This window comes from Salvia splendens, chromosome 10 (assembly GCF_004379255.2).
Source record: "Salvia splendens isolate huo1 chromosome 10, SspV2, whole genome shotgun sequence".
NCBI lineage: Eukaryota > Viridiplantae > Streptophyta > Magnoliopsida > Lamiales > Lamiaceae > Salvia > Salvia splendens.
Window position 1 is genome coordinate 16309026 of NC_056041.1, and position 11243 is coordinate 16320268.

General features: G+C 38.2%; 2 protein-coding genes across 2 annotated transcripts; one reads left to right on the forward strand and one right to left on the reverse strand.

Annotated features, from left to right (window-relative positions):
* The first annotated feature begins 42 nt into the window (after positions 1-42).
* LOC121750275 (probable calcium-binding protein CML35) lies at positions 43-999 on the forward strand. The gene has a single exon (XM_042144788.1). The coding sequence runs from the start codon at positions 264-266 to the stop codon at positions 909-911; it is 648 nt and encodes a 215-aa protein (XP_042000722.1). The 5' UTR covers positions 43-263; the 3' UTR covers positions 912-999.
* A 5618-nt stretch (positions 1000-6617) lies between these two features.
* Positions 6618-10833, reverse strand: LOC121752532 (putative disease resistance protein RGA3). The gene has a single exon (XM_042147658.1). It carries the CDS (start codon positions 9305-9307, stop codon positions 6848-6850), a length of 2460 nt encoding a protein of 819 aa, XP_042003592.1. The 5' UTR covers positions 9308-10833; the 3' UTR covers positions 6618-6847.
* Positions 10834-11243: the final 410 nt, after the last annotated feature.

Genomic DNA, 11243 nt, shown 5'->3' on the forward strand with positions numbered 1-11243 from the left:
ATCAAATCACACTATATCATCAAACCACTTCAATTCATCAAAATCCAGAGCTCTCTCTCTCTAACTCTACTCTACTCTACTCTACTCTACTCTACGAAGCTTCGTGGAAGCTCGCTATGGCTTCCTACACCCTCCCTCCATTTAAACCTCCTTCATACTACTCTCAGCCATCACACCTCAAACTTCTCTCAATTCATCTCTATTATCGCATCGTCTCTACGTACTAGCGCTTTTGGACTATCACCAACACCGATTACTCCGCCATGAAGCTCGCCAAAATCCACAAGCTCTTCAAGACCAGGAAATACCCTTCCGTCTCCAGATCCGACACCGATCCGCCCTCGTTCAGCTCTCAGGCGACGTCGTCTTCCTCCTCCTCGTCGGAGGACGTGTTTAAGAAGCCGATCGGCTCCACCACGCCCAACAGCGTGCTCCCCTCCACCTCCTGCGGCGAGTGGCCGGAGATCTCCTTCGACCTTCACCTGGAGCTGAAACAGGCCTTCGAGATGATCGATCGCGACGGCGACGGTAAAATCGAGAAGGAGGAGCTCGAGCGGCTTCTGCTCCGGATCGGAGCCGAGCCGCCGAGCCAGGAGGAGCTGAAGCTAATGCTGAACGAGGTGGACAGCGACGGCGACGGTTGCATCAGCCTCGAGGAATTCTACGCAATCAGCTCGGCGTTCGCGCCGCCCGCGTGTGACGGCGAGATGAGAGAAACGTTCGATATCTTCGATTCGGATCGCGACGGGAGGATTACGGCGGAGGAGCTCCTCGAGGTTTTTAAGGCGATCGGCGACGCGGGGTGCACGTTAGAGGAGTGCCGGCGCATGATAAGAGGGGTAGATAGAAACGGGGATGGGTTCGTGTGCTTCGAGGACTTCACTAGAATGATGGACGTGCAGCAAATATGATTATTGAATTTTTCATATATAAATATATAATCCTTTTTTTTCATTTTACCATTTATTTCCGGGAAATAAAAGAAAAGAAATTCGTATACGAATTTGCTGCTATAGATCTTCTATTTTCATTTGTTTTTCTGTAACAATTACTTTTGGGGATTCTATTTTCCGTTGATAGCTTTGTTGTTGCTAGTATAGGTAGTTGTTAATTGCCGAATGATAGCTTTGTCCTTGAGTAGTTATTCGTATTCTTAAAAGATGCACATTGTTTCAATAGGAGACACTAAATATGTGTAATTTAAACTACTATTAATATCAGAATCTTTTAATAAAAAATTTCAAATAGAATCTTCCCCATCAACTGCCCACCTATCATCCCAAGCCCATCGGGGGGCGATGCCAATGGACCTAGGTTAGGTGTGCGATTTTAACTCCAACGAACCCTAACTCCACTCCTTCCTCTTATCTCTTGTTCATTTGTTAGTCTTTGCCATCTTTTTTTTACTATCACTTTATCGTGGACTTAGCCTAACCCACCTCTAGTGTAGGTTTTCGTCTTCCAATTGGAGATGTGGCGACGCGACGTCCAAGGTAGTTGATGGTGATCTCAAGCTGATTTTGAGTCGTGTTTCTCGCCCGCTGCCGACAATGAATTTTATCGTGATTTGAATTGTGTTTAGTCAAGATTCGATTTTATTATTAAGATTAAAATATCAATTGAATTCAATTCATTTTTATTTTTTTCAATTTGTCAATAAAAAATTAGATTAAAAAAAATCACATTTTTATCGTATTAGCTGAATCAAATGAGCTATGCATTATATAATTAATTAAATAATAAGACTCATCTTAAAATTATCCATGTTTACAAATGTTTACATATTACTACTACTATTATTTTATTTGACGAATTTTAACATGTTATAGTAAAGAAGATTAGGGTAGAAGTTGAATTTGTAACGATCAGAGCTATTCAAATAATGCAGTTTATGTCCGTTTCAAAATATATAAAGTTTATCAATATAAATTTAGATCGATGAATTTTAGTAATTAAATAAAAAAATGGCATGTGGTGGGTAGCATTAATGAGAAAATTCGGCTTACCAACCACAAGCGAAAGTAGCAAATGCATGAACATAGATTGGATAATCGATCTCCCAGCTTAAAAAATGATACATGTATTTTAAAGTCACATATATTCTTTCAATAATTTATGACCAATCTGCAAGAATGTTTGAATAGATATTCTTTTGTAAGGAAACTAGATTATCTAAATACTCTATATTTAAGTTCTTTGACAAAAAAGATTCCTCTTCGCATAGAGAAATTAATAAATAGTTGTAGTAGTAGCATATGTATTTACCAGTTACCACAAACTTTTGTATTACGACTTTTATAGTACTATCATCTGTCAATAAGTTTAAAATATAGAGAAAATGTTAAATACCTCAAAAGATTATTTAAGACGTGATTATATATATATATAGTTGTGATCAATGTCGAAACAATTTTAAAGACCGAACTAGAGACCAAATCTTGGCCATTAGATCTAGTTTTTTTGATGAGATGTGTTGATGTGTAAATTTTTTTCGGCTTCTTTACAAGCCCATTTTACTTCATCGTATAGGTTTATTACTTCATTCCGTACGTAACACCTTGAAACTACAACATGTTTTTACTTGCTTCCAGTAGGTTTTGAAATGATTCAACATATGCTTCATTCAAATTCATTGACGTGGGTTTTTACTTGATTCACATTTAAAAATGCAATTTATTCAAGTGGATTTATTACTTCATTCAGAAACGTTATTACTTCATTGGATAAGATTTTTATTTCATTCCAGTAGGACTTCAAATGCTTCTACACATACTTCATTACAATAATTTATTACATTATTCCATGTGTTTATTAAACCATATCAACACCGTGGAGGTGGTGATAGATAATGTAGAGAGAAGAATGGCACGCGACGGCAAAACCGCATTTACGTACTGGAATGAAGTAATAATCCTATTGGAATGAAGTAAAAACCTACTGGAATGAAGTAATATGTTCTGGAATGAAGTTAAATTATCGTAACATGTTAGTATGACTTATTTACCTTCGGATGAATTAAAATAGGCTCGTGATGAAGGCTAAAATAATTTATAAATTTGTGTATCTCATCCATAAAAAACTAGATCTAAAAGCCTTAATTTGGTATGGTTCGGTGGTTCGGTCTTTAAGAGTGGATTTGTGGATAATGAGACTCTATATATATATATATATATATATATATATATATATATATATATATATATATATATATATATATATATATATATAGGGATGTATTCATTTCCTTTTTGTATCTTTTGTTCTTTGTTCTTTTTAATCTCAGCCCCACAATTTTGTCATCCGACGGTTAGATTGGTGCCACGTGTCATTTAATAATGCAGATTTTCAGTTGAATAATGCACACCGACTAATAATGCACCATTATAGTGTAATAATGCAGATCATCTGGACCGTTGATGAATGAGATCTAACGGCCCATATTAAGAAGAATAAAGGATCTAAGGGATGAATATGAGAATAACGCTCCCCTATATATATATATACAATCCTATATAGAGTAGTGATCTATGGCAAATGCCCCTTAACCAAATAACTAGAGAACAAATCATAGCCACAAGATCAAGAAAATCAAGGGCTAGTATTAATTTTCGAATTTAAGGGGAAATTAGTTCCCTCAATCACAAATTTACTCCATAATAACAAGGCAGGGGTATAATGGTCATTGCATATCCAAAAATAGGATACGTCGGCAAATTAGAATTCATCTCCTCTTCTTCTCTTCTCCATCCTCATCACCGCCTTGTACCCGCCGTTGTCGCAGCGGCGGCAGGAGATTCAACCTCATTGTGCGATTCAACCTTTTCTTCTCTCTTCTGCAAAATTCGCGCGATTCAACCTTCTGGTCAATGTTGGCGTCGCCGTCGTCACGTTCTGCAGGAATCGGACGCTGAATTGGAGGAAAAAGGCGTCGCTGATGGTGGAATTGGATGCTAGAGATGACCGAATCCAGGTTTTGGAAAGGATTGTGGAGAAATTAGAATCGGAAGATTTGGCGGAGTAGGAAATGCAGATGTGCTTTGATGAGAAGGAGATGGTGATTAGGGAGATCGGCGGTGGAAGGAGGTGGATGGTCACAGCCATTGCCACTGCTGCTGCTGTCATATTCTACTTCCATGCTCACAGAAATCATTGATTTTTGTTGATTAGAGTTTCAGTTTTGGATAATTGTTGCTAAATAATGCACTTAATTTGCTTCAATTTTGTGTTTGCTGCACTGGCATATATTTTTGATCACTACTATTATGAGAATTTGATTTCTTGAATCTTGATGGTGCTTGAGTTTGGAATTAGATCACTTCATATTTATGTGTTGTTCTTTGTGTTTTGTAAACAAAAGTGAAGTAAAATAAGAATAAGAGTGATGTAATTTGTAAACAAGAGTGAAGTAAAATCAGAATAAGAGTGATGTGTTTTGTAAACAAGAGTAAAGTAAAATCAGAATAAGAGTGATGTGTTTTGTAAACAAGAGTGAAGTAAAATCACAATAAGAATGACGTGTTTTGTAAACAAGAGTGAAGTAAATTAACAATAAGAGTGATGTGTTTTGTAAATAAGAGTGAAGTAAAAGAGTGATTTGTTTTTGTAAACAAGAGTGAAGTAAAATCGGAATAAGAGTGATGTGTTTTGTAAACAAGAGTGAAGTGTTTTCTGAACAAGAGTGAAGTGTTTTCTGAACAAGAGTGAAGTAAAATCAGAATAAGAGTGACGTGTTTTGTGAACAAGAGTGAAGTAAAATCAGAATAAGAGTGATGTGTTTTGTGAACAAGAGTGAAGTGTTTTCTGAACAAGAGTGAAGTGTTTTGCGAACAAGAGTGAAGTGTTTTCTGAACAAGAGTGAAGTGTTTTGTGAACAAGAGTGAAGTGTTTTGTGAACAAGAGTGAAGTAAAATCAGAATAAGAGTGATGTGTTTTGTAAACAACAGTGAAGTAAAATCATGCTCAGAGTGATGTGTTTTGTAAATAACAATTATTAGTATTTCCTTCTTTACAATTAAAAAATAATAAACCAAGAAAGTCTACTAATTTAAGAGAATTGCAAAGTTCGGCCGATTGATTGCTAAACACTATTTTCCACAATTATAAATAATTTAAAAATGTTCGGCCTATTGATTGCTCAATAGACAAATAGTTGTGGATTTAATATTTAAAGGATAAAATAAGACCAGAACTTTGAAACTTCAGGTTGAAAACTAGGCATGTGGAAATAAATGATTTGCCTCTTGTTTTAACTTCTTGCCTTAGCATGATTGCAACGGCAGAATTAGAAGCGAAAAGCCTACAGAAAAATAACTAATCCCAAACTATAATCCGCCATTAAATTAGAAAACGTTGAAGACAGTCAGAATCAAGTCCCCATCCACATTACTCACTCTCTCACTACCAGCTTCGAATTCATAAATCAAACGCTGCTGAGCTAGCTCATTTTCTTCCACATGTCCTTCGTAGCTGGTTTGGTGATCGGATTGGTTGTCGGCTTAGCCCAATCGCAAACGCGCCGCGCTGGATCCTCAAAGATTTCCCGCCGACGCTGATCCCGGTGAGTCCGACGTAGAGGTACAGCCACCGACGGACGATGCATACAGCACCGGAGCCGAAGAAGTCGACGAGATCACCACCGACGGCGGAGGTGCAGCCGCCGGAGCCGTCTAAGAAGGCGTCGGAGTGGGCGGAGCCTGCGGCAGCTCCGCCACAGAGACAGCTAGCGCGGCGCATGGATTTCACGATGATTATATGTTATTCATGAATTCACATTGATGTATTGAATTCCCAAAATGCCCTTGGACAAGTTTTTTTTCATAAAAATCTGAAAGTTTATTTAAGCCATAGGATTAATTTGGAGTATTAAGATGAGTGGCTGAGATTTGTTCTCTAGTTATACACTTAAGATTAGTTATATCTTGATCACTAACCTATATATATATATATATATATATATATATATATATATATATATATATATATATATATATATATATATATATATATATATAGAGGGGTGTGATCAAATACAAACTCTCTAAAATACAAACTATACAAACTTTAATCATACCCACTTAATACAATTAATCAACGGTTAATATAAGAGATTTTTCTAATGTCAACATTTTGACATCGAAAAATCAGAATTTGGACACCCCGTCGACAGAATTTGTACACTCCGTACATCCCCCGGTGACATAATTTGTACATTCCGTTGACATCGACCCCCGGTGACAGAATTTGTACATTCCGTTGACATAATTTGTACACTCCGGTGACAGAATTTGTACACCAGACTTAATACAATTAATCAACGGTTAATATAAGAGATTTTTCTAATGTCAACATTTTGACATCGAAAAATCAGAATTTGGACACCCCGTCGACAGAATTTGTACACTCCGTACATCCCCCGGTGACATAATTTGTACATTCCGTTGACATCGACCCCCGGTGACAGAATTTGTACATTCCGTTGACATAATTTGTACACTCCGGTGACAGAATTTGTACACTCCGGTGACATAGTTTGTATAATTTGTATTTTACAGAGTTTGTATTTTATCACACACCTATATATATATATATATATTCTTGCATCCTTTACACTTGGTATGTATTTGCTATGAATCCGATGTGGAAAAAATCTCTATATGTCCCACTTTATTGTATTCCATAGTGTTGTGATTCTTTTCCTTTTATGGTCTTTGACTTGATGCAATTTCTATATAAATTAGTACTACTATTACAAATCATATTCAAAATTCTCAAATTCCATCACAAATACTCAAGAATCTCTCAGACCAGCAGTGGCTTAGATGCAGTTTGATTGAAAAACTGTGGAAGGTTAATGGATATTAGGACAACCACTAACATGCACCTTTGCAATATGAGTATGGGTAAGGCTTGGAAGCATCACTAAATTTGGACAATCTTCAACATACAGCCTTTGAAGCAAACCGAAGCTCAGGACCCACTCTGGCAGTTCTGTAAAACCAACGCAGTTTGCGATTCGTAGAAATTTGAGTGTTCTACCGACATTCTTTGTAAGCCCCAACGGAAGACTGGCCAACCTGGGCAGCCCCATCAAGAGCAATGACTCGAGGCTGGTCAGCCCTTGAACGCCGTCTCCCTCGCCAAAATCGAGCTCTTCACAGTTCCAGACCCACAGCTTCTCTAGAGAAACCAGATGCTTGATGCTATCTGGAAGAGTAGCTAATCTCGGGCAGTCATATATACGTAGTACACGAATACAAGTGAGGTTTTCGAGCCCTGATGGTAACTGCACAAAGTCACAGTTGTAAAGCAGTAAGAACGTTAGAGAGCTGAAGCTGTGGTACCTTTTCTTTCCCAAAGACATCTTCTGGCAAGTTAGGTACAGAGTGTTGATGCTGATCAAATGCAAGAGATATTTGGGCAGATCTCGAAGGCTTTCGCAGTTGATGAGGTTCAGTGTCTGCAGATTCACCAGCTTGCAGAATGAAGACGGAAGAGATTTGAGATTGCTGCTTTGGCTGAGGTCGAGATACCTTAGTCTCTTCAAGTTGCCTATAGAGCTAGGCAGCTCCTCGAGCTGCAGTGAGATCAAGATCAAGACGCGCAGGCGTTTGAAGCTTGTTGCAATGGCGCGGACAAAGGCCTTATCCGGAGACCTAGCCTTGAACGCACACCTAAAAGACCTCACATTTCTCAATCCAAGCAGTGCTTTAGGCTCTTCTTTTCCTGGCTGATAATCCTCCTCTTGGAGAAAAATATGGCGAACCCTATCAGAAACGGCTTTCTTGCCATACTCGACCCCTGCTACAGACTGTGCAAGATCGTGGACGAGGTTGTGGATCTTACAAACTAAGATCTCCCCATCAAATGCATACGCCACTTCTTGAAAGCAAAATCTTGACAACAACTCATTGAAGTAGTGATTCCCAACATCTTCAACCTGCCTATCCGCATTGTCTGAGTGCACGAAGCCTTGAGCGATCCAAAGGTTGATGAACGTCTCTCTGGGAATCTCAACACCCTTAGGCAACATGGAGCAATACGCGAAACACTGCCTCAAATGGGAAGGCAACTGCTCATAACTGAGCCTAAGAATAGGCAGAATGTCACTTTGCTGCTGATCAATCTCCCATATATCATTGTTCCTGATACGTAACCATTCGTGCTCGTCTCTATTCATATAGAGCAAGCTCCCCAACGTCTTGACAGCAAGTGGAACTCCTCCACACTTCCCCACGATCTCCCTCCCGATTGCCACTAGATTGGGAGGCTGATCACCACCTTCTCTAAAAGCACATTTTAGAAACAAAGAGAGGCAGTCACCATCTGAGAGGCCAGTCAGATTATAAGCGTCTCCAGTACTTGTAACCACGGCTACAGCCTTGCTTCGAGTCGTCACAATGATCTTACTCCCCGAGCTGCAGTTCATCAGCAGCTCCCTCAAATCCATCCACTTGATCCGGTCAAGATTCCACACATCATCCAACACAAGCAAATACCTCATGCCATTCAACACACCAGCCAGACGACGCTGCATCTGGTCCATATCAAGATGCCCGAAGCTCTCACCAGTGGCAGATTTCAGGATTTTCTCGACAGTTTTGCCTATAGTGAAATGCTCAGAGAAGGAAGAAACCCACATTCGAAGACCGAACCTTTGAATCACTCGTTCATCATTATACGCCAACTTGACAACCGTAGTTTTTCCAAGACCTCCGATCCCAACTATAGGAATAACATCAAGATGATCATCATCATTATTGTTGTTTGAGGTCAGGAGCATCTGTATGATGCTTTCTTTATCACGTTCCCTACCAATGATGTCTGAAGCTCTTACATAAGAGTGGGTTTGCTCTCTCACATTGTTATCCATGAATATCATATGAGCTTTCTCAGTGAAATGAAACTTGCTCCTATCAGCTGCAATCTCATCTAGTTTTTGCCTCAGGCCTCTTATTCTATGACCAATCTTGAATCTAAATACAACAGAATTCCATCCAGAAAAGAATCCTGTTACCTTGTTCAAGATATCCATGTCTCTCTGCGGAGGATATTGTATGGTGAGATCATCCAGCAAATCATCGATGTTGCAGACAGCATCCTTGAGCTTTTGGAGCCAGTCCCGGACCTCGTGATTCTTCAACTGCTGCTCTTCTGCATCCAAGATCACTGCTTTGATGGTGGAGAGAGTGTTGTGGAGCCTCCTCACCTCAGATCTGAAGTTCCAAACCAGACTGATCTGCTCAGCAGCAAGGGATGAAAGTTTGGAAAGAGCACTCTCAGTGATGTTGAACAAGAATGTTTCTGCCATGATTCTCCAAATTGCAGAATTCTTTCAACAAGTTTATGAATAAGAAAGCAGAAAGCTTAATGCAATTAGATAGAGAGTGTGTGGACTTTGACAAGTCAACAATCCTTTGTATGGTGAGTCATTGATGACCAAAGACCATTAGTTAGGCTTGATTTAAAACCAAACTAATCAAAATTTGTAAAAATGGCCGACCAAACGGACCAAAGTTACCCTCAAATTGAACTTTTTTACACTGCCAAAAAAAATCATAATAAAATTAACATCAATCAAAGAAATAAAAGATGAATATATATTGATACATAAAAGTGCAATTGGTTAGGTTCCAATAGAATAACTTATCCAGAAATATATCAAATTCAGTTCAGTTTCTATAATTTGCAACCAAACGAATCAAAACGCCCTTTTTCCGATAGGATTTTTAAAAAACCCACGACACAACTTTAAATTTATGCATATCAAACTCAATAAAGGTCAGCATTTACAGTAGAGAATTCTTAACTACTAACTTGGGCAAGACCTCCATTCTTATCATTTCTCAACTATAAAAAATAAAATACAAAAATTAAGAAACATTAGTAGCTAACAACACTAGATTGAGCTCCTCCGGATGTAGACTTGGAAACTATAATAAATAGACCAATTATGAAACATATATAATGAGAAAAAGTATACATGGTTTTTACTATATCCCAAATATTGACACTTATACTGAGAGCCTCCATACTGACAAATGACATATCCTTGATATAAAGAGGATCAACTATTCTAACAATCACCAGAACTAGCCAAAAGCACAAAATCCTCTATGCACATAACGATACACGGAATAGGATAAGCAAAAAGCAAGGGGTTTCTGAACAGCATGATTAGACCTGAAAATGAAACAGAAGTTTCCACTTTTAGAATGGAAAAGTTTAACTGCAAATTCTCCATTTTCACTTGGCTGTCGAAGCTAAATTATGGATGATAAACAGTATAGTCGCAACCATCTTTACTGATATAGCAGATATCAATTATGATCATTGAAACTCAAACTTATCATGCCTTCAATCTTCTAGTCTCAATCTTCCTAAGACTAGAGGACAAGTTCGAGATCTCAATCAACTCGAAGTTTCTGAGCTTTATCATTAACAGTCAAGGAGAATGCATCCTTAAACATCAATTGGAAATTCAAAATCAAATGAGCAATAAAAAAGGAAATGAAACTATATTCCACAAGATAGATTGCACAATAGTTTTGCATATTAGTTCCAGGACTGAATTAGTAAAATCATCAACAATTTTGTCTTTTGCAATGAACAAGATAAGTGAAAATGTAGTTCAATTTAACCATTAAGGCATTAACAATTAACAATCCTTAATCAAACATCACATTCCAACATCTGATTAACGTATACTCAAAACAAAGTACCACAAATTTGCTACTCGCACAATCAACATAAACTATGACAAAAAAGCACTCTATTAAACTCTATTTAGGGAAACCAGATCCTTGCAAACGATAAACTCTGTTTCTGAACAATAGCCTGCGAATTAACCGACATGGAACGGGCCGATGTCTCCAGAGCGCAGAGAGCCGGCCAATTCATCGGCAACAGTCAAGCAAGAAACCACCCAACCAGACAATGCAAACCACACCATTCTTGCCATCCAGAGTGTCACACTCCATCCCACTGCCATGGCCCCCAAAATTCAATCTTTCCCAATTATGCAAGATCTTCAATCAGATTCAAGCGAAACCCTAATTCTATTTTCTTTCAATTAGCCAGAAAGTATCAAGCTGAAATCGAGAAGCTTTTCTCCATATGCGTCGAACAAATTTCAAGACAGCAGCTTTATGTATCTCTCTCCACTTTCTTCAAATGAGATGATGAATCAAACCCTTGCAATCGACTTTTCTTGATTTAATAAACAACCCATTCAGATATTTTCAATC

Bases quoted from the DNA above. Each gene is read 5' to 3' on its own strand.
- LOC121752532 (XM_042147658.1), bottom strand. From the start codon at position 9,307: ATGGCAGAAACATTCTTGTTCAACATCACTGAGAGTGCTCTTTCCAAA.
- LOC121750275 (XM_042144788.1), top strand. From the start codon at position 264: ATGAAGCTCGCCAAAATCCACAAGCTCTTCAAGACCAGGAAATACCCT.